Source organism: Lynx canadensis, chromosome A2, assembly GCF_007474595.2.
Source record: "Lynx canadensis isolate LIC74 chromosome A2, mLynCan4.pri.v2, whole genome shotgun sequence".
In the NCBI taxonomy this organism is placed as follows: domain Eukaryota; kingdom Metazoa; phylum Chordata; class Mammalia; order Carnivora; family Felidae; genus Lynx; species Lynx canadensis.
Window position 1 is genome coordinate 97,284,321 of NC_044304.2, and position 24,030 is coordinate 97,308,350.

At 37.2% G+C, this 24,030-nt stretch overlaps 1 protein-coding gene across 1 annotated transcript in view; it reads left to right on the forward strand.

Moving 5' to 3' along the window:
• Positions 1–374: 374 nt before the first annotated feature.
• Positions 375–24,030, forward strand: part of CASD1 (CAS1 domain containing 1) — a 52,213-nt gene continuing 28,557 nt past the window's right edge. Inside the window, 5 exon segments of the mRNA XM_030307967.1 lie at positions 375–587; positions 8,451–8,547; positions 9,571–9,691; positions 18,164–18,208; positions 19,662–19,724. Of these exon segments, the coding sequence (XP_030163827.1) occupies positions 455–587; positions 8,451–8,547; positions 9,571–9,691; positions 18,164–18,208; positions 19,662–19,724 (459 nt within the window). The 5' untranslated portion in view covers positions 375–454.

The following is a 24,030-nucleotide window of genomic DNA, read 5'->3' on the forward strand; positions in this document are numbered from 1 at the left end:
CGTTCCCTCTCCCCACATCCCCATGCCCCTGACGCTGCCGCCGCCCGCTGGCGCCCATGACCCGGTGACCCCAGAGGGCCATCAGGAGCCCGTGACCCCGGAGCACTGGGCATCCGGACCCCCCTCGCAGGCGCAGCCGCTATTAAGGCAGGAGGCTAAAGGGGAGGAGGAGGAAGGGGAGGAGACAGGCGTCCAGGGCGCCTGGGGAACCGCCACCGCCGAGCCGGGGTGGCGAGTCTGGGGGAAAGCCGCTGAGGCGGCCGCGGCCGAGGAGGGCCAGGGGGGGGCCCGGGGCGCCGCGGCGGCGGGGTCAGGCTCCCCGGCGGGAGGCGCGGGTGGCGGCCGCGGGAGCTGGCGGCGGCTCCTAGCCTGGCTGCGGCGGCCGCCCCAGTGCTGCCCCTGTGCGGCGCCCCTTCCTCGCTCCGCCGCGCACTGTTGTCATGGAGGAACCAAGATGGCGGCTCTGGCCTACAACCTGGGCAAGCGGGAGATCAACCACTACTTCAGCGTGAGGAGCGCCAAGGTGCTGGCGCTGGTGGCCGTGCTGCTCCTCGCAGCGTGCCACCTCGCCTCCCGCCGCTACCGAGGTGAGCGGGCCCTCCCCCTGCCCGGGCCGGCCGGGGGAGGAGGCGACGCGGCGGCTGGAGGCCGCCCCCCTCGCCCAACACACGCCCACGCTCACGCGTTCGCCCGCCCGCCCGCGCGCCGGGCCGGCGGGGGAGGCGGTGGCCCCACGTGCCCCCAGGTGGCCCCGGCGGCGGGCCGGGCGCCCGAGGCCTAGCGAGCGGACTCCAGTGAGGGCCGCCCCTGGACTTTGGCCCGTGGTCCTGGCGCGCCCCCCCCCCCCCCCGAGCCGCCCAGCGCTGCGGTCGGGCAGCCGACCCGGGTCTGGACGTGTTGCTGCCGGGGTCCGAGCACCAGCGCGAGCAGGGCCGAGGTAGTCGCGCCAGGCCCGGGGCTCGAGTGCAGGAGGGAGGGCCCGCGGCCCTCGGGGGGGGTGGTGCTAGCCCGGGCCGCCGAAGGCGGAGGCCGCCCTGCAAGGGGACACCTCTGCCCGGAGTTGGGGTCGTCGATTTCTGCGCCCTAGGGGTCTGGCTCTTTCGCCTTTGTTTAATCCGGCCTCTGCCCTGTAGGGCTAAGCCGAGCTGTTGTTGGACAGCGGCAAGGGCCGCCCCATTTTCCTCTGCCGCGGGGGCGACAGCTGGCAAAGGATGCCCTTGGCCAAATGGAGGAGGTGTCACCCAGCCTGCGTGATTCAGAAACGTTTAGAGGGTTCTGATTGCACACTTTTTACAAATTAAAGACAGTGGGGCAGATATTTGAAGTTCTGGCTTGACAGGAGTCGAGGTGGGCAGGGAAATGAACGTTGGAAGCAGTTTGAAAAGAGGCCTTCAATGTGGGTTTTGAAATTGGTGTAAAGGGGGAAAGGAAAGATGACCTCCGTATTTCAGAACGAATTATCTTTCAGTAATCAAGGGGTATTTACTTGTCCTTGTTGATTGATTTTTTTTTTTTAATGTTGTGTTAAAATGCCACTAGGAGAGAGGCTGACAAGCTGAGGGAAATTAATAATGATAGGATCTCTTATTTTTGGCTCTTAGTATTATCGAAACCATTATCTGGACAGCTCTTGGTGACTGTGAGATTAATTGGTCAAGATGTAATGTGTAATGGACAGGTGCACATTTAACGCTGTTCCCATTTAACTTCACACCACTTTGGCAAAATATCCAGTAAACCAGGTACTGGAATCTGAGCTCTGTTTTCATCCCAGGAGATCTTTCAAAGTGTAGGACATTTTGATCAGTTTTGCTGCCTTGTGTTCTCCAATTCTTGAGGATTAAAAATCTCATACTCTAGTACCATAATGGACGAATAGCTCTTTATATGAATGCACTAAATCGATTTTAAAAGACAAATTCTTTATACCCTTTGGCCTTTTCCCTTCAGCCTCCTATAGATCACAGCCATGTGATTTGGCCGGGCTTTGGTTCATCTGCAGTGGCTGTAACAGAAGTCAGACACTTTGATGTACAAAATAAAACTAATGTTTTATAGTGTCGACACATTAATTTGTGGTCATTTTGAAGAAAAATTTTTAACTACTATTAATCATTTTATGTTAGTTTGGTATAAGACAACAGTAATCTAACTCGATCTTGTCTGTAAGATGACAGTACTCTAACTCGATTTTGTCTCTGTGATGGTGGTGAAGGTAAATGTTGTAACTGATGCCATAGTGTGAAAAATAAACATCTAGTCCCCCCTCCCTTTTTTTATATTGTGCTTTTATCTTTTGATAAGCTTGGATGATTATTATATTTAGATTATATATTTCATCCTTTCAAAATCTGTCATCAGAAGGGAAAATAGAATGTCAGATGGAACCTTATGAGTCAGTGCAGCAATCTGGGGTTGTTTATAAAGCCTCCTCCAGAAGCTAGTCATCAGCTTCTGTAGGTGCTTCAGTGCCTTGAGTGTGAAGCAGTACACCTGGTGTGTGTACTTGCCCAGGCTGAATGTCAAGAACTTGAGCCAGAGACTGTTTGGGAAGAATAATGATCATACCAGGAAGTTTTTAGACATCCTCATGCTTTGGCAGTGTCAAACTGAGTGAAATGTAGCGCCCTTCACACAAAGATGACCCTACACTTGAATCACAATATCATAAATCTTTAAAATAAGTAAGGACCTTATATTAGATACAGAGGTTTAGGCTTTATATTAAAAAGTGCACTGTGTGGGTATGAGTATGCTTCAGGCAAGGTAGAGTGAATACAGTTTGAATATACATATACAAACTATAGGAAGTAAAGAAAGCATTATATACAACAGAAAGTAAAGCTTGGCAAACACCACGTGATAACATTGAGCACTTGTTATATGTCAATCGCTGTTCTACTAAGGGTTTTACATGTTTGATCTTCTTTTGTCCTTCCAGCCATTCTATGAAGTAGATAAATTATCATATATCATTCCCCCCCCCCCCCCCCCATTTTTGACATCTCTGTAATCAGGATGAATTTTTAAAACTTTGTTGCAGGTCAAAGTTTAATTGATAGCATTTTTCTAGTGTTGCATAAAATAATGATGTGTCTATATTATAATCAGTGGTCTTAGATCTGGCGAATTACAGTATTATTTACATTGTAAAGATGAGGCATGAGGGGTTAAGTTGCCTAAGGACACACAATTAGTCAGTGACTGAGCTAGGATTTACAACCCAGTTAGTTCGTCTGCCTCATGCCATTAGGTTATAGACTGCCTTTCTCAGAGCTTCTTAGGCAGTGGTGATGTATAGAAGATGGAGTGAGAAAGCATTTTCCAAAGGGAAATGGGTTAAATCATTTAGAAACACTAACTCAGCCTCACAGTACCAGCCAAGAGTTTTCCCCTTCTTTTTCCAGTAAAATAATTTTCTGAAAGTTGCATGTGTACAACTTCAGAATCTGACCAGCTTACTTTTTATTACCTATGTTTATCTTTTTCCTTCTTCTAAACTTCAGGCTCACAGTCTAAATATGCTTTTCTCTTTTACATATGTCAGATACCTGATTTTCTCTGCTTGCAGTGACCCCCCTCCTTAAAACAGTACAGATTTTTCTTTTAGGGTCTGGTTCAAATGTCACCACCACAGAAGTAAGAATTAAGAATTCAGTGTTTCTATAGCAGTTAGTACATACTTATGTTATATTGTAATAATTTGTATCCATCTCCCCCACACAAACTATAAGCCTCCAAGGATATTTTATTCATCTTTAAATCATCAGAGCTTAACACACATTAGAAACTCCATAAACAATAACTGGATAAATAGATTTTCGAAGTCCTTATTTTTCTTATTTTTTGAAGTCCTATTTTTCTCCTTTCATTTGGTTCTTTTGTTTTTTTATTATTTTTTTTTATTTTAAATGTTTTTATTTCTTTTTGAAAGAGAGCAAGACAAAATGTGAGCAGGGAAGAGGTAGAGAGGGAAACACAGAATCCGAAGCAAGCTCCAGGCTCTGAGCTGGCAACACAGAGCCCAACGTGGGGCTCGAACTCACGAACCGTGAGATCATGACTTGAGCTGCAGTTGGGCGCTCAACCGACTGAGCCACCCAGGGGCCCCTGGTTCTTTTGGCTTTAATTGAATTTCATGTTCTAATAGCATGTTCTGATAGAACTTTACAAAATAGAGGGTTTTTTTTTCATTATTAATATTTTTATATAAAATATGGAAACATTTTAAAAAATAACCCTATTAACTATATATTTTTTAAATATTCTCAATTTCTAAAGTTACTAAATCACAAGATGTCCATTTCTATTGTGATTACAGATTAAAAACATCATTTCTGTGACAAGAGGCCAGTATCAATAGCCTTAAGGGTAATTCCAATCTGGACAATTTTTAATTTTTTAATTGATAAAGTAAACTTGTCTCAAATGCTTTAAGTTTGTTGAAATCTAATTCCTTTCTGTCACCAGGCCTATTAAATGCAAGTATTAAGTATTATTGCATGTTTTGGAGAAAAGTGAGTTCAAAGCTTCCGAATTTTAAGAAAGAAGCAACTCTAGGTCTCTTAGCCTTTTCTTTCTTTGCCAGAAAGATCCTGATCTATAAGATGCCACTTGTAATGTAGGCATTCCTAGTTTGTCAAAAGAAAAATGTAAACGGTGATTTTTTAGCACAGACCAAAGTGTAACCTTGCTGAATTTTAGGCAAACAAAATATTTTACAAATCATATTAAAAACTTTATGATCTAATATTTTCATGGTTGGTAGTAATAAACAGATAGCTTTGGTAGGATGATTCAGCCAGTCTAAAGGTGCAGTGTGCCAGAGATATTCTATTCAAAGGAAAATATAAGCTACAGTTTATTTAGCACGTTAGATATTTTCTTTAGCAGTTACATTTGTTTTTCGGCTTTTTTAAAATTTGTCTTTTTACTTATTTTGTTTGCTTTTAGTATCTTTCTAACAGAAAAATCGTGTATAAAAACCCAAGACTTTAGATTGACAAACCAGAATGCTTGTGGTTAAGGTAATAGAATGAAGAGGAAGACACAGCCATTCATCTAGATAATCTAGTATTGGAGATAGCTGAAGTAGATAATTCTTTCCCTTTAGTTGTTTTTGTTTGTTTGTTTTTTGTTTGTTTTTATTGTGTTCCTAGCTTGATTTATCTGAGCACTTGGCAACTTGCATCTCACACTGGTTGTTTTAAAGCAGCTATCAAAATTATATGAGGCAATTGAAAATAATGACTGGGATTTTTTGTTTTCTTTTGTTTGGGGGTTTTTCTGGGTCAATTTTGACGGGGAAGTATGTGCCAGCAGATATTTACATATACTTAGTATGCATAATGAAGATGTGGCATGTTAACTTATTTTAACATCTAGATTACATTTAGTGATTTGATCCAAAAGTATTTCCTTCTCAGTAAAAGAGAACTTGTGTTTGAGTGTGGAATTTTGTGCGAGTTTCCTTTTCTAAATTAGGTTAATTTATTTTCAGATGATAATAGTAGTTATTATCACCAGTATTTTTATTATTTTTCTGACAAGTATAAAAAAAAGTCTCTTGCCTTTTCAGTTGCCTGGTTAGTTCTTTTGCTTTTCTATAATTCTTTATATTAGAGTCTCTCTATTAAAATAGCGGTGCAGTTTCTGTCTTCTGACTGAGCCTTAACTGATATGATACAGAGAGTATTAATGTCAGATACAAGGATTACTAAAAAAAAAAAAAAAATTTGCATCATCAAATATATTAAGAAGAGTTATCACCAACTAGCATTCATTAGCAAATTAGAACTTTCTTTCCTGGAAAGACTAGTAATCTGTAAAGAACTATGTTTATAGTGTCTTTTGGTTAGTGACAGCTTCAAATCTGTTTTGCTGTTTTTTTTGTTTTTGTTTTTTGTTTTTTTGTTTTCTAATTTGGGTTCATCAGTTGAGAGCTGTTATTTCCCACTGGCTGAACTACTGAAAAACAATGTGTGAGTAGTAGTATCGAGGAAGAAAAGAACTTTGCATTTTAAAACACATTTTCTGGTGGAGAAAGACTGGTTATTTTAAGATGTTTTGGTCTGGTACTTCCATCTCCACAAAACTATGCTGATAATTCATATAGATGGTTAACAATAACAATCCCACATACTGTAGATTGGCCAGGGCGTGTTTCTGTTTAAAGTTCTATTAACAAACAAAAATCAAATAACAACAACAACAAAAAAAAAAAAAGGAAGGGAGAAAGAAAGGGAAGAAAAAGTGCACAGAATTAATACCGAGTTATTTGCAACTTTTTATAACTTTTTTAGAAAATAGATGATACTAACTTTTTACTTAGTTTATAAATATTTAAAGAGGTAGAAATGTTGCAAATATGGAATTTCCATTCTAATTTTAAACATTTACTAGATTTTTTTTTTTAAGTTTATTTATTTTGAGAGAGCAGAGTACAGAGGCAGAGAGAGGGAGAGAATCCCAAGCAGTCTCCACACTGTCAGCTCAGAGCCCGTCACGGGGCTCGATCCCACAAACTGTGAAATCATGACCTGAGCCAAAATCAAGAGTTGGACACCCAACCCACTGAGCTACCTAGGCACCCCTTTACTAGATTTTTAATAGTATTTTACTGTAGAACCATTATAAAAGAATATAGCAGAAGGATTTTTTTGTTTGTTTGTTTGTTTTATTATTTTAGAGAGAGAGAGAGAGTGCAACCTGGGAGAGAGGGGCAGAGGGAGAGAGAGAATCCCAATCAGGCTCCACTCTCAGATTGGAGCCCCACGCAGGGCTCCATCCCACAGCCCTGGGACCATGACCTGAGCCGAAATCAAGAGTTGGATTCTCAACTGACTAACCACCCAGATGCGCCCAGATGGATGTTTTTAGAAAAATAACTTAATTGTGTGTTCCTATAGTCTTTTCTTTACTCCTTCTTGATTATTTATGTAGCTTAATTTTGTTTTTGAGAACTAGAATTAGTTTTTAATAATTGGAAAAAATTAAGAACTGATTTCCTTAGAGAGGTTATTAAAAAAATTTTGAAATACAAAACAAAAAACCTGCACAGCCTACATATACAAAATTGCAATATATATATTGCAAAATTTTAATAATTGATATTCTGCTTTCCTTATCCAGTTTTCTACCAACACTACAATGCAGTATTTTCACTTTCCCTTCCTGCTCTATTTTAGAATTTATGACACTGAAATAACAACACTTTCATTATTTATGCATACCTGTCTTGTATTTGTATCACCTTTTATCTGTATATTAACCAGATAAATGGATAACCAGACTGAGAAAAAAGATGTGTTCTTCCACTTTAAATATCTTTGGGTTTTCTCTTTCCCCACCCTGAGTGATTCAGTATCATTTTTGTTCTGTAGAGTTTCGTTATCCTGACCTTAACGGTCTGTGAAACAAATAGAGCTTGCTGATGACTCTTCATAAAGAACCAGAGATTAATTTAAATAATATGTGATTTGATTATATTATTCTAAATGTCTCATTTTTTCCCTTATCCATTTGACATATTTGGACTTTTTGAATGTTTCCAACTCCCTTTTAAACTCCTTCAGTCATTTCAGTTAGTGTATGATAAAATGGCCATGGGAAATAGGGTGACCACCTCCCCACTTACATAGGACTGAGGGTTTCCCAGATGTGGAACTTTTGGTGTGAAACTGTGATAGTCCCAACCAATCTGGGAGGAGCTGGTTGGTCAACGGAAAAGAAGGGGAGAACGTTAAGAGAGGTAGACAGGCTGAATATTAAAAACTAAAATCTGCATTTGTTGTTGATACTGATCCTATGTACCTTCAGCCACCATGTAGCTAAAATAGTTTTATGTTACTTTGTAAATTATAAAAGGATGAAGTTTTAGTGACCTCAATAAGAAGTTCTTGAATAAATCCTTTGTTTCCACATTTACAGAATAGGGATAGCATACTTCCTCACAGGAAAGTCGTGAAAATCAGGGAGTTGGTTTAAAAAATATTTTAATTACTATATTTCCAGATGTGCAAATGCACCATACGTTGTAATAGTTGAATAGGAAGACATTTCCAAAGTCTTCTCTCTTATTCCTTAAACTCTTCTTTCCCAACTAGGAGTGGTAAGCAGGTTTAAGGGCTAGTTTGAGGTTGAGATGACGTCCCTAGAAAGAGAACCTGAAGCAGAAGGCACTGCCAAAGCAGTGAATGTAGCATTTGAGAGTTAGGAGTCTCTTCTATCTTCTATAGTGAGGTATCTGTCATTAGTGGTTCTTCTCCTCCTGAATATTAATGTATTAGTATTTACTATGCTTCTCAGGGATGTATAAATAATGTACCGAGAAGGTACAGTGAAGCATAGAAAACTATGCTTTCTGATCTCAGAGAGCTTACATGGGGTCAGATAATCAATGTATAAAAATATAACTATTGTTTACAATATTGTTTGTTTAACTGTTACAGGCAATGATTCATGTGAATACCTTCTCTCAAGTGGCAGATTTCTTGGAGAGAAAGTTTGGCAACCTCACAGTTGCATGATGCATAAATACAAAATCAGGTAAGTTTTCTTATTTCGTTGTTTTTTTTCTTTTCTCAGGTCTTTTTTTTTTTTAATGTTTATTTATTTATTTTTGAGAGAGAAAGAGCACATGCATGAGGGAGGAGGGGCAAAGAGTGAGGGAGATACAGAATCTGAAGCGGGCTCCAGGCTCAAGGCTGTCAGTGCAGAGCCAGACATGGGGCTCAAACTCATGAACCATGAGATCATGACCTGAGCCGAAATCAAGAGTCAGATGCTTAACTGACTGGGCCACCAGCACCTCTGTAGGATACGTTTTAATTTTTTTTTTTTTCTTTCCAACGTTTATTTATTTTTGGGACAGAGAGAGACAAAGCATGAACGGGGGAGGGGCAGAGAGAGAGGGAGACACAGAATCGGAAACAGGCTCCAGGCTCTGAGCCATCAGCCCAGAGCCTGACGCGGGGCTCGAACCCACGGACCGCGAGATCGTGACCTGGCTGAAGTCGGACGCTTAACCGACTGCGCCACCCAGGCGCCCCAAGGATACGTTTTAATAACGAGTGGAGAAAGGTTGATGAAGCAAAGGAAATACTACATGGTACTTCTCTATATGATGGTAGAGAATTGCCAACAGAGTGTGGGGGTGGGGGTGAGTCCAAATGAAGATTCCTGCCAGAAGCATTAGGGGAAGAATTTTGTCCAAGCTTCTTTATCTCAGGTGAGAGATAATCAGGCCCAAGGCAATAAATAGCCCTTGAGAGAAGGACTCTAGCTTTAGGACCTGGATAGCTACCTTGTCAAGTTATTCTGAGATAATGGATATAAAGCACTTAATATACTTAGAGTGCATATTAAACACTTAATAAATGGGGGCTGTAAGTATTGAGAGTTAGTTGATCATCCATGGGCTGGTTGATTAAGCAAACCTAGCCACCTATTTCTAAAGCAACGTGAACTATATGTATAATAATCCTGCACTACTTTCTTCACAAACTGTGCTTTGAAATGCCAACATGCTGATTTTACTTATTGTAATTAATGTTTCTTTGTTGATTTCAGTGAAGCAAAGAACTGTCTTGTAGATAAACATATTGCATTTATTGGAGATTCCAGAATTCGTCAGTTGTTTTATTCTTTTGTAAAAATAATTAATCCCCAATTCAAAGAAGAAGGAAATAAGGTAAAACTTACCTATTTTCTTTATTGTTTTAGAAGTTAACCACCTGAATAGTTATAGGAGGAATGGGTCTTTTCATAATAACAAAAAGAGTGATAAAAGTTTTATTACTTTGGTTTTGGGAAAGGTGGAAGGAAAAAGGGACGATGGGGAGTATCATAGAGAACATAATGAGGAACATAAGAAAAATAAGTGGTGGCAACAGATTAGTAAACCTTTTATTACCTGAAACTTCTAATTTTCAGAAATGATAAGTTCTTTCAATGGAAATTTTTTTGAGAATTCCTTACAACAAAAACTAAGAGCAAATATCCCTTATTCTTTTCATATTTGCCATATTTCTTTTCAGTCTCTTTGAAATAATAATCTTGTAATCTTTTAGCATGTCTTATGTCTTGTTTCCACCACTTATCATAATTCATGGTATTATTATATAATCAATGTAAGTATCATCATAATGGCAACATGTTATTGAATGGATATGATGTAATATATAATTTTCTTTTTTCTTCTTGTACTTTTGTATTTTTTTTTTACTTTTGCAATTTAAGAAAGGACATTCTCAATTACATCTTTGTGTGAAAACTTTGCTTTTTAAATTATTTCTGTAGATGGAATCCCTGCAATGCAAATATTAGGTTAAAGAATCCAGTTTAAAAAATATTGATTATATTGCTAAACTATTTTCATTTATACTGTTATTGGCAATGCCCATCAGGACCTAATTTTCTGCAACTGTACTGGCACTGGGCAATTATGCTATATAATTAAAACAACAATGCAACAAATATCTGCTACTTTTATAGAAAATTTCTGATTTTATTTTTTAAAATTTATTTATTTATTTATTTTAACGTTTATTTATTTTTGAGACAGAGAGAGACAGAGCTTGAACGGGGGAGGGGCAGAGAGAGAGGGAGACACAGAATCGGAACCAGGCTCCAGGCTCTGAGCCATCAGCCCAGAGCCCGACGCGGGGCTCGAACTCACGGACCGCGAGATCGTGACCTGGCTGAAGTCGGACGCTTAACCGACTGAGCCACTCAGGCACCCCGAAAATTTCTGATTTTAAAAATATATCTTTGAAAACTAGCAAGAATGGATCTCTCTCTATATATATATTTGTTAATTAATTTGTTGATCAGTTAGTATTTTATGAATCATCATACCTTTCTTTTTATACATTTTTAAGTGATCCAAAGTTTGAATCCCTGTCTTCAGCTGTGTATGATTGGGAGTGGGCAATAGCAAGGAGAGAAAAGTGAAATACAAGAAAGTTCAGAATTTTAGGGGGAATAGCTCATGATTTTATGATGAAAATCTGCCTGTTCACCTCAACTTGCCCTGTGGTAAGGAGTTAAAAAATTAGGGACTTCACAGCTAAACATCTAGCCACGTAGTAATGATAGCAGTGGGTGCTAAATTCCTTGGGAACTGTTCTTTGTGAGAAGAATACATCAGCTATTAGAAATTTTGTCCACTAGAAAAGGCTAGTATAGATTTTAAATCTGCATAATGGAAAATGATAAAGTCAATTTTTCATTTAATTTGGCATCTGTAAGTGTATTTTTCATTGGTAATTATATACATAAAATTATATAGAAAATTGGAACTATTGAATTCTATGAGATTATCACAATTTAAGGTAAAAAAACTTATGTGAACTTCTAAAAAGTAGAGAGATTTCTGACTTCAAAGAAACAGTTTTAGTATTTCTAGGCACAGAATAGTGTGAATTTCTGAAAATTGGAATAATAGATTTGGCAACAATTAGTTGAAAAAAACTATAATGGTTTAGTTTATAGCCCAAAGTGGGCATAATATGGTACATTGTTTCTGAGCCCTAGTTATAACACCTAGGTTTCCAATTTTCATTGTTTAGAGGTGCCCGGTTAACCCACAATTATCAAACCAGATACATTTAAGTGTATATGCATTCTAAAAAGAAACAAAGACAGTTTGTCGTAGACATTTACTGAGAAACTAGTTCAGATTGCTAGTGGAGCATTTGCCAAAATGTATTTTACTTAGTTCTCTTGTCTCTGAACACCTTGAAGACAGAGATGATATATTATCATTATTATTTTTTAAATACATGTCTTATGCCTCACCCAGTCTGGCACATTGTATAAGCTGATTATTATTATTATTGTTTTAACCTCGGTGTGGGTTAGTTTGGGTAGAAGTATTGAAGACAGTTCTTTGTTTGAATTTTTTTCTTTTCTGTATTGAGGCAAAAAGAATTTTATTTTATTTATTTATTTTTTTAAAGTTGATTCGTTTTTGAAAGACAGAGAATGAGCAGGGGAAGGGCAAAAGGAGAGGGAGACACAGAATCTGAAGCAGGCTCCAGGCTCTGAGCTGTCAGCACAGAGCTGGATGCTGGACTCTAACCCACAAACCATGAGATTGTGACCCGAGCTGAAGTCGGAAGCTTAAACGACTGAGCCATCCAGGCGCCACAAGGCAAAAAGAATTTTAAAGAAGCTATAGAGCAGGACTTTTTTCAAATTCTGTTTTGTAGATTAGTTCTGTAGAAGCCGTGGTCAAATAAGTTTGGGCAGCACTAGATGTTATATCCCCTTTTCAATGATTTTAATTTAGGCTAGGATGTTAAAAACTTGGACGTCTTGCAGTAAAACAACAACGACAACAACAACAAAACTGTGTTGCTTTCAGCTGGAGGGCAAACTAGATACTCTGGGGGCCCCTTCTACCTCAAACTAACTAGATCCTAGATTTAAAAAAAAAAACAAAAAACTTGTTGATGTGTTTCTAGACTTTGAGGAAATGGGACACACTCCCCTCAAAAGGAACAAACTATGATTCAAACCAGAGATAGGAACAATAATAGTAGGTACTCAGTAGGGGTTCAGGTTGACCTGAAGACAGATGCCAAAGGCTGCAGTAGAAAACTAAGCTTTGGGCCAGCATATTTCTCAGTAGTAATATTGGAAGCCAGAAGACACTAGAATAATAGCTTTAAACTTCTGACAGAAAGTAAATTTCAACCTCGAATTGTATTGTGTATCTAGCATACAATGTCTATTCTTCAAATTTAGAACATTTTCAGATAAACAAAAGTGAAGAGGGTTTACTGCTAGATAGACTTACAGTAAAGGACTTTTTAAAGGGTAAACTTCAGGAAGAAAGGGAATAATTCAGAAAAAAATGATCTGAAATGTAAGAAGCAGTGGTTAAAGAAAATCCTAAACAGGTAAATCTAAACAAACACTGTCTATATAAAATAATAATTCTTTTTTACATTTTACAAAAAGACTGTATTAAAGAACTAGCCAATAATAGCTTATAAATCAGAGGGAGATGGTCAGTTTTCTAATGTCCTCTTTACTCTTTAAAGTATTATCTTACTTCAGAACTTAAGTTAAAGATGATAGTAAAATTTCAAGAGCAAAGGATAAAAGAATTAGGATGTGTGAATTCCAAACCAGAAGAATAAAAAAATTAAAACCAAACTCATCTAATGCCAAATATATGTGCCATACGTACATACACATGCACGCACACATATATGCTCACACACATACATTCATATGTATATATACAAAAACATATGTACATGTGAAAATCAGTGTTTATATATATTCCACATATATAAAAAAACCTATGTATGTGTGAGGGAGCTAGAAATCAAAAAGTAAAATGGTAGAAACATTTATAATCAAAATAAGGGTAGCAGTCTAAACTTGCCTACCAAACAGATTTTCAGATTGGTTTTTAAAAGAACTTTCTGCTGCTTCAAAATACATACCTAAAACAAAAGGATATGGAAGGTTGTAATTAAAAATGAGAAAAGATTTATTAGACAAATACTTATTAAAGAAAGATAAGTCATATTAATGTGAGACAATAGATGGTAAGGCAAAAAGTATTATCAGGGATACAGATACTTTTTAATGACAAAAGTTTCAAATCACTAAGATTTTAAACTCATGCACATGAAATAAATTAACCTTAAAATGTATAAAGCAAAATTAATGTGATTACAGTGAGGAGTTGACAAATCCTCCATCAAAGTGAGAGAATTGCTCACTGCTCATGCATTTAATGATAGGACAAGCAAAATTACTAAGCATATCTGATTTTATGAACTTACAGCTCAATACTTAAAGAAGACACTAAAAAATAAAAGAATATATTTTTTCAAAGTATATGTGGAACCTTTTTTGACAACATGTTGGGCCATTAAGCAGGCCTTGACAATATCAGAGAATTGGTATTGTTCTGTCTCTATGAGATTAGTTCCTTTATATTCTAACTTAACCTGATAAAAATTCTAGACGCCTACAGTAAATATCCCTAACAGTGAAATGTTAGACACATTTATGTTAAACTCAATAAGAAGAAAGGCTGCCCATTATTGCTGCTTCTGTTCAGCATTATATTAGAGGCCCTTAGCCAAGGAAAGGTAAAGATGTAAAGATTAGAAAGAGATAGACTCAGAATTTCATATGATACAATTATATACAAAGAAAACTCTGAAGAATCTATAGAAAATTACTAGATGTAATAAAAATTTCAACAAGATAGTTGATATTAAGATAAACATACAAAAATTAATTGTAACTCAATAAAGCTGTTAAAAGTGAATTGCATACTGCACTCCAGGAATATAGAGTTCAAAATACTTAAAATATACTGTATACAAAAGTAACAAAAACCATATAGTACATAGGAACAAGCCTCGCAAACGTGGATGATTTCTGTATACAGAAAAAAAATTTTATGTAAACAAAATTTAAAATGATATAATTAAATGGAAAATATATACTGTTTTGGAATGAGAAGAATCAATATTGGAAATATGTCAGTTATTCCTAAATTGATCTGTAGGTTCAATGTAATTCAAATAAAATCCTAACAGGATTTGTTGTGGGACTTTACCAGTTTATCCTAAATTTTATGTGGAAGGGCAGTGGACCAAGAAAAACAACAACAGATCTGAAGAGCAAGGTGGAAAAGACTTATCTTCCAGTATCAGGACTGATTTTAACTGTGTTGTAATAAAGACAATGTGGTGTTGGTAGAGCTAAATCAAGAAACCAATTGAACAGGATATAGAACTTTAAAATAAATGCGTGCATATACAAAGACTTAATAAATAACAGAGATGCCATTAAAGATCCCTGGAGAAAAGAAGGTCTATCTAATTAATGATCTGAGGCATCATTATGGTTATTGTTATACATATAGAAAAAAGTGAAATTGGAAGCCCTACCTCACACCATCAAGTAAAATCATTTCTAGATGAATTTAGACTTAAATGTGGAAGCCAAAACTTTTAAACCTTTAGGGAAAAAAAATGCAGGGGAATATCTTCATTACTTCAAGTAGGAAAAAGTTTCTTACATAAGAAACAAAACATGCTAACCATAAAATAAAAGATGGATAAATTCACATGCCTTAAGATTAAGAGTATCTGTTCACCAAAAGATACCTGACAGAAAAAAGCTAAGCTACAAACTAGAAGATATTTATAATATACATCCAAGAGATGTAAGGAATCACAAATTAATTAAAAAAAAAAAAGACAACCTAATAGAAAACAAAAGGGTAAAGGCATGGCCAGTCATTTCACAGAAAAGAAAACATAAATCCCAGCATGAATCTAAAAGATGTTTAACTTCTTTGGTAACCAGGGAAATTCAAATTAAGACCATAGTGAAATACCATTTTATACCTACTTATGTGACAGAAATTAAATTGGACAATGGCAAAAAAATATGAAATCTGAAAAGATTTATTAAAGACTCTGTATCTGAAACTGTTGATGAAAATATAAATTATTAAAACACTTCAGAAAATAACTTACATTATCATGTGAGGGTGAATATTTGTATGGCCTGTGAACCTGTAGGGAAACTCTTACTCGTGTAAGAGATATGCACAAGAGGGTAACTGTCAGTGCTGTTTATAATCTAGATTTGATGTGTTTTATCAACCAGCCTAGACTCTACAAAAATAATAAATATAATATTTGATATATATAAATATGATAAGTTCATTGACGTATGAAAGTTTTATTTTTTTTTTATTTTTTTTTTTTTTAAATTTTTTTTTTTTCAACGTTTATTTATTTTTGGGACAGAGAGAGACAGAGCATGAACGGGGGAGGGGCAGAGAGAGGGAGACACAGAATCGGAAACAGGCTCCAGGCTCTGAGCCATCAGCCCAGAGCCTGACGCGGGGCTCGAACTCACGGACCGCGAGATCGTGACCTGGCTGAAGTCGGACACTCAACTGACTGTGCCACCCAGGCGCCCCGACGTATGAAAGTTTTAAAAGGCCAGGAGATGTTCTAGATTTAAAGAGTAAAGAGACATGATAAAGAGATATGATTTTAATTGAATTCTAGATTAAAATAGAAGAGCTATAGAGATGGGTGCCTGGGTGGCTCAGGGTCAAGTATCCCGACTTCGGCTCAAATCATGATCTTACAGTTCATGAGTTTGAGCCCCACGTCAGGTTCTGGGCTGACAGCTCAAAGTCTGGAGCCTACTTCGGATTCTGTGTCTCCCTCTCTCTCTGCCCTCCCCTGCTCATGCTCTGTCTCTCTCTCTCTCTCTCTCTCAAAAATAAACATTTAAAAAAAATTTTTAAAAAAGAGCTATAGCGACGAAAAAAGAAGAGAGTGGAAAATTTGAACATGGACTGTATATTAGATTAATATTTTATCAATGTCAGATTTCTTAGGTGGGATTATAGTATTGAGGTTATGTAAAAGAATATCCATGTTCTTAGGAAATACATGCTGATGTTTTAAAGGGTGAAATGTTATGTCTGCACTGTACTTTTTTTTGTTTTCCAATATATGAAATTTATTGTCAAATTGGTTTCCATACAACACCCAGTGCTCATCCTGCACTTTACTTTTATATGGTTCAGTAAAAGGAAAACAATGTATATGTCTATGCAGAGAGAGACAAGAAGCTGGTGGAGGAAATGTTAACAATTCATAAAGGGTATTTGGGGTGCTCATTATAATTTTGTCAATTTTGCTCCAAGTTTGACATTTTTCTTTTCTTTTTTTTAAGTTTGACATTTCTCAAAATTAAAAGTGGGAGAGAAAGCCAGTAACACTAAACAATGTATCATTAAAGGATGCATATACATGTGACAAAACTATATAATAAAAAAGAAAGCAAAATACAAACAAAATTCAAAGTAGTGAAAGGTCCACATAGGTCATTCAGTGTGTTGGTAGTGCTCTGATTTCTGCGATGGACTCATGAGTGCTTATTTATTTTTACTGTGCTTTGTGACTTACATATGAGACATATTCTTTTGTGTATATCAAAGGAAAAGAAGAGAGAGGTTAAATTGAATTACCTGAGCTATGCAATAGCTATGGGATAGTAGAAGGAAAACACTTGTGTGATTTGGTCTGACCCAGTAATTCCGAGACTTATTTGACCAAGGAAACTCTTCATAGAACACACCTGAAAGTACAGTTGGTCTCAGAGTCCTTTTGGGAAATGATGCTTGAATTTTAAAAGTTAGCCTGCTGATAAAAGTAAGCTTTATTTCACAGAGATATAAGTATAAATACTGTTTGTCTGGTTAAATTAATGAAGACATTTCAACCTTGGTTTTAGGAAGAATTACCTTTTTTATTTGACCACTTCTATCCCCCACCCCACCCTAGAGTTTTATGGAGTGCTTGGTTACTAGAAGTTGTCTCCAAACTCTGATTTTTTTATTCAACTGGACCATTTATACAGTCTTTGAAACGAAACCCAAAATAACCTAGAGCCGTATATGTGCACTCCTGTTCAGACAAGACTGATACTAGTGTATTGTTGAGAACAGACTAGATGTTGCTGCAGCAACAAACCACTCTACAACCTTGACAAAACAGAAGTTTATTTCTCACTTAGAGCTACATGTTGTGGGTGGGTTGGCAAGAGGTTTTACTCTATGCAGTCATTTGGAGATCCCTCCGTGTTGGAATTTATACCACCTTCCAGTTGTACCAGCCTCTGTAGTCTCAGCATCAGGTTAAGTCAGAGACTAGAGAATTACCCTGAGAAATTCAGCTGGGAGTGACCCACATCACATCTAGCCATGTTACATTGGCCAGAACTAGTCATGTGGTTCTAACTGGTGGGGACTCAAGAAATGCAGAGGAGCTCTCCATCTCTGCCATAGATAATAATATTAAGACTAAATTGGAATGTGGCAATCTTGGCAAAAAGATACAGGTTCACATAACTGCTTGTTTGGAGTTGAGGTTTTATCTTTAGACTCTTATCTTAGATGTTAAAAATCACATATAAACAATTTAGTGTCACTTATTTTTTGGTATTCTATGCAAGTGTTTTTCCCTTCGGGTTGAATATAGATAATTGAGATGTAGTGCATAAATAAATCAGCAAAAGCAGCTAAAGGGAGAATTAATGACATAAAATTAATCCATACATTAATATTCCTTGGTTTGTCTCTTTTTAATGACAGCATGGAAACATTCCTTTTGAAGACAAGATTTCATCAGTTAAAGTGGTAGGTTAATGTAACAGTAAGCTAAATGTTATGTTGAAACTATATTCATTGGTTAATTTATTTGTAGATCAGCTAATGCTTTGTAGGTATTAAATATATTTCAGTGTATTTAGAGTAGATAAGAATGGTAAAATGATTGAATAAATGTTCGTATGCACAGTTTTGTGTAATGAAATGGAAAATTTGGTCTCTCAGATTTTTTAATCCAGAAAATAATAATCTTGTATGTTAATTTGAAACCGGTATGTGTTCAGGATTAATATCCATAAAAGAATATCTGTGACTTTTCTGAATTCCTAGTCACAGTGACTTCTCCTAAATACTGAGAATACAGTAGGGGTCAAGACAAAAATGTCCTAGACTTAATGGATTTTGAAAGTCATTACAGTTCACTACATGCTTTAAATGTGGAATAAGGATGGTGAAAAGGAAAAAGTGGGAGGCGCCTGGGTGGCTCGGTTGGTTGAGCTTCTGACTCTTGATTTTAACTCTTTTAGCTTTTGGATTTAACTCCCAGGGTTGTGCGATTGAGCCCCAAGTCTTACTCCATGCCGAAGGTGGAGCCTGCGTAAGATTCTCTCTTCTTTGCCCCCTCCCCTGCTCGCACTGTCTCTCCCTCTAAAAATAATAAAAAAAAATTAAAAAAGGAAGAAGTGGGCATTAGGAATGTACAAAACAGTGAATTAAAAATAGTTTTCCTCTTTGAGAAAGATGTTTTAACTGAAGCTTCAAGGATAAGTAGGAGCGAGTCAGGCTCAGTTGAGAAGTTTTATGAGCATTGTAGGCAGAACAGTATGTGCAAAGTCCTAGAGAAGAAAGGAGCACATAGAGCATTCCAGGAGCTGAAGGAGAATCAACAGGGTACTTAAAGTGAGGGGAAAGTGGGAGGAGAAAAGGTAGAATGTCTTGGTAGAGGCCAGATCCTATACCCCCTTAGTAGTTTTAAGGACTTTGAAAGTCCTTGACTATTTAAGCAAGGATGTGTGGCAAGATCAGATTTAAATTTTAAAAGTGACTGTGGAGAATAGTTTAGAGGAAAGTAGAAGTGGATACAAGAATTCCTGTGAGGCCCTTGGGAAACCGAGATGGGAGATGAAGATGTCATGGACAAGGTGTGTTTTACTTTAGGTACTCTTTTTTTTTTTTTTTTTTTTAATGTTTATTCATTTTTGAGACAGAGGGAGACAGAGTGCAAGGAGGGGAGGAGCAGAGAGAGAGGGAGACACAGAATCCAAGGCAGGCTCCAGGCTCCGAGCAGTCAGCACAGAGCCCAACGCGGGGCTCGAACTCACGAACTGTGAGATCATGACCTGAGCTGAAGTTGGATGCTTAACTGACTGAGCCACCCAGGCACCACTTACTTTAGGTACTCTTGAAGAGATGGGTTCATGTTTCTTTTAGGCAGCACGAATAAGTTTCTTTGACTTTTTATTCACTATGTTTCTTTTTTTAGGATTTTCTATGGCATCCAGAAGTTAATGGTTCTATGAAACAGTGTATCAAAGTATGGACTGAGGTCTGTATTTGAACATCTAGGTCTCTCTGGTTTTAAGCAACCAAATTTTATTTTATAAAAATTTTTTTTTTTCAACGTTTATTTATTTTTGGGACAGAGAGAGACAGAGCATGAACGGGGGAGGGGCAGAGAGAGAGGGAGACACAGAATCGGAAACAGGCTCCAGGCTCCGAGCCATCAGCCCAGAGCCTGACGCGGGGCTCGAACTCCCGGACCGCGAGATCGTGACCTGGCTGAAGTCGGACGCTTAACCGACTGCGCCACCCAGGCGCCCCTAAGCAACCAAATTTTAAAAGCTCATGAGCACTCCTTGTGTTTCTCCCCCTTACTTGCCTGTCCTACTCTTCTGTCTGTGCCGACTTTCTTCATAGTGACTAATTGTGCTGGATGGATCCTGTCACTTTACTGAGAAGAGGGAATTTTGATCTAGTACCTCTGCTGCCACCACTCTAACCCTACTGTGGTGGTTATGCTGATGCCACATTTTCCAGACAGAATTTTCTGTTACTTCTGTTGCCCAGTTAACTCAAACCCAGGTCATCTTCTTGCACAACATACATTCTCTTGAGCATGTTCCCACTTTTTCAAACTCATGCCCAGATTCTTCAGGAAACTTTTGTTGTTGTTGTTGTTAAATAGCCTGTTTTCTTCCCTTTTATCATTACATTTGTGGCCCATAAGTCAAGTCTGGCATATTTTGGCTCATAATGTTTGGAGATAGATATAAGGGCAAGCATTCTATTCACCTCGAAAACCCCAAAGTCCTTTCTAGAATCTCCACAGTAGTCTCCATATAGCTCTTTGTCCTTTACTTAAACCTGTCTTCTTTCCTTAGAGGTATTTGCATTTGGGATGGATAAAACAGTATTCGATTTTGTTGACCTTGTTTTGCTTAATTACTTATACTGCACTGGTATTTTTCTTTGCTTCTTTTCACAGTACATGTTTAGCACTGCAACCACTTCATACACCAAATAAGCTTTTGTAGGATCCAGTGGGAACCTAGTCAACATTTCTAACATTTTTTTTTGACAAAATGTGTTTAAGTTTTCAAAAAACAAAATATGAAGACAAATTCTAGAATTCAACTTTCTGGTAACTTGCAGTCTCACATAATTGTATTTTGTCTTTGTTGATTTGTTTATTCCAAAAGTGTAGAATAATGTTACATGTATATATTTCAAATGATTTAAACATATGTTTTATATTTGTGCTGGACCTGAAAGTATATCATTAAAGTAGTAGAAATTCACAGTTAAAGAAACATCAATGCAGCATAATTTATAATTCCTGTAAAATCATCGATAACTTTTTTTATTTACTAACCTGGAGTTACATTGCATATCCAGATTTTCAGTTCTTATAATTTGCTAAAACTAGTTTTTAGAGCTTTAGATTCTATTGTAAGATTCCTTATGACTACTGGGGGATAGGAAGGATTCCACTTATTTAGGTAGATGGCTGTGTCATTACTTAAGATTGACTGATTGATTGATTGATTGATTTCATTTATTTAAAAAGTATGTATGTATGCATGTTTTTATGTATTTTTTAATTATTTTCGTAGTAAGCAGCTAGACCCTGAGAATACAACAATCCATATTAGTATTATTTATGTAATATTGCTGGCTTTACATTCAGTGTTAGGAGTGTGGCTAGTAATTAGCCTCAGTCTCAGCCTTCAAAGAATTTTCAGTATCTAGTGTATAGTGACTTTCTGATGAATAATAGTATGGTAAGATGAAGAGTAAGTACAGAATTGAGCACAAAGAACTATGAAAGCACCATGGATAGAGGCACTTAGGATGGGGGTTGGTTAGATACAGGTGATGGTTTAAGAAAGCTTTACAGAGGAGGTAATATTTCCAGAAGAACTGTGGGGTTAGAAGGATACACTTATTAACTGAAAGAGCATTATTGTAGCCTACAGTCATAAAAGCAAAGTTGAATTTAGACAACTCTGCTATGATTCAACAGATATTTATTAATCACCTGCCATTTTCTAGGTACTAGGCTAAAAGGTGCTGATACCCAGTTAACAGGATAGAGTTCCTTTCCTCAAAGAGCTTCCAGATGAGTGGCAGATATAGTTAATTAAGAAAGTAATGTGACAAGTGCCAAAATAGGGGAAGAATAGGGTACAGCAAGATTACAGAGAATAGGCACTAACTATAAGTTTTCAAAACTAGTTTTCAGGTAAAGTGATTTTAAGGGTGAGGGCCTGTTATGAGAAAGGAAGGTTGTTTCATGCACAAGAAATAGCATATGCAAAGATACTGAAGATAGACTGTAGCCTATTCAGGGAATCACTAGCAGTTTTAGTATGGCTGGAACTTAAATTCAAAGTGCTTTTTTTATTTGCGTTTGGTTTTGGCTGTTATTTCCATGTGCCTCATTTGAGGAGAGGGCTAATAAGAGATGAGGTAAGCAGATATTACATTATGAATAATATCTTAAGTTGTATTCGGTGTGGTATAAATTCATTTATGTATCTATCCATGTTTTTATTACTTCTAAATACTTCAGGGTATATTTCCTAAAAATAAGAATATTGAGTTTAATTTGTGTTGAGGGTAGTGGAGAACCCCTGAAACGTTTAAACAGAATGGTGACATGTATTGAGGGAGTCGTGGGAAATTAGGGTAAACTGTGAAGAAACCAACAATTTAGATTTAATTCTGTAGGTGAGGGCACTCATTAAGAAGTCTGAGCTACTCAGATGGAATTGGAGAATCTGGGTATTGTGTGAGGTGATAGTTGAAGTTACTTGAATGGAAGACATTGAATAGGCACAGAGTTTAGAGATTAAAGAAGAGGACTTGGTAATGCAACTATCAAAAACATTTTGAGAAGGGGCAGTAAAGGAGGTAAGAGGAAAAGCAGGAGAAGAATAACTGTATCATGACACACAAGGGGAGGAAAGAGTTTTAAAAAGTGGACAGTCGGAAGTGTCACTTTAGGAACTAGACAGGGTAGAATGAAGCTAACAGAACGTAGAAATCCAGAATTCGTGAATGGGATCAGTCTTAGTGCATGGTGAAGCCCCAAATCAAAATGTGATCAATTGAGGCATAAATGAGAGATAAGGAAATTCACATAGGGAGGGCAAAATGCTCTTCCAAGTAATCTGTTGGTTAACAGTACAAGGAGGAAGGATTTGAGAATGAGGCAAGGTTGAAGGAACATTTTTTTAGTCTAAAGATAATATAGCATTTTGTAGATGGGGGAATAAAGGAGGCTAGAGAAGGAAAATGAAATTGATGAGAATTGGAGATTGATCATTCATGGATATATCCCTGGACAGAAAGAGGGGGCCGATAGAGACACAGAGTAAGGATTAGCCATTAAGAGGATTAGCCATTGACTCTGTTGTTCAAGGAAGATAGGCTGGGAGAAGTTGTAAGAATAGAGGAAGTCTAGAGCACAGAAGCCAGATGAATTCCATTTTCTCCATGAAATTTGAGAATTTTATACCAAAAGTGAGAAGGGAGGCAAGAGGGACCTGTAGAAGAGAAATAAGATTTGGGGCTAATGACTGTGACAAATCAGAAAGGGAGCCACCTAGAGATGAGGAAGAAATTCCACTAAAATAGCAGTGTAAAATGAAACACACTAGACTGGAAATGAGAGTATCCATGAAGGAAATTATTGTTATTCTTTTTCTCTGCTTTCATAGTCTTCTACCTTTATAATGAGACAATACCTGTCATTTTTACTTTTCTAGATGAGTCATATTTTTTTCTAATTACATTTCTTGCTTATTTTTAATTGTTCCTTGTGCACATGATTATAATAGCAGGTCTTTTGATGTGAAAATTGCACTAAATTTAGGAGTCACAAGACTTAAGCTCTGGCTTTGTCCCTTACAGGCCTCAGCAATACCCTATAAACTTTTCTGAGTCTGTATCCTTAATTTGATAAGATGTGTATAATATCTTCCTGCCTGTCTCACGGGTGGCAAGAATCTACATTCAAATGAGCTAATTTAAAAGAACTTAGTAAATTACTAAGTACTGTATAATTGGTAGTATTAGTAATAGTACAATTTGCATTTGATGAGGATTTCTACCAAATTTCTCCTTGTTTCTTTGCACATTGTGGTCTATGATAATTAGCCGTTATACATGTCGGATTTAGCTTTTCCAAAGATTACATTTCTTGCATTTTATTTAACATTTTTCTATGTACCCTCTAGTCTTCATTAATATTTTTTAATTGGCTGACATAATATACTAGAGCTTTCCTCTAAACAGTTTACTCCAAATTCAGAATAATATTAGGCCATATTAAATTTCAGTGATATGTT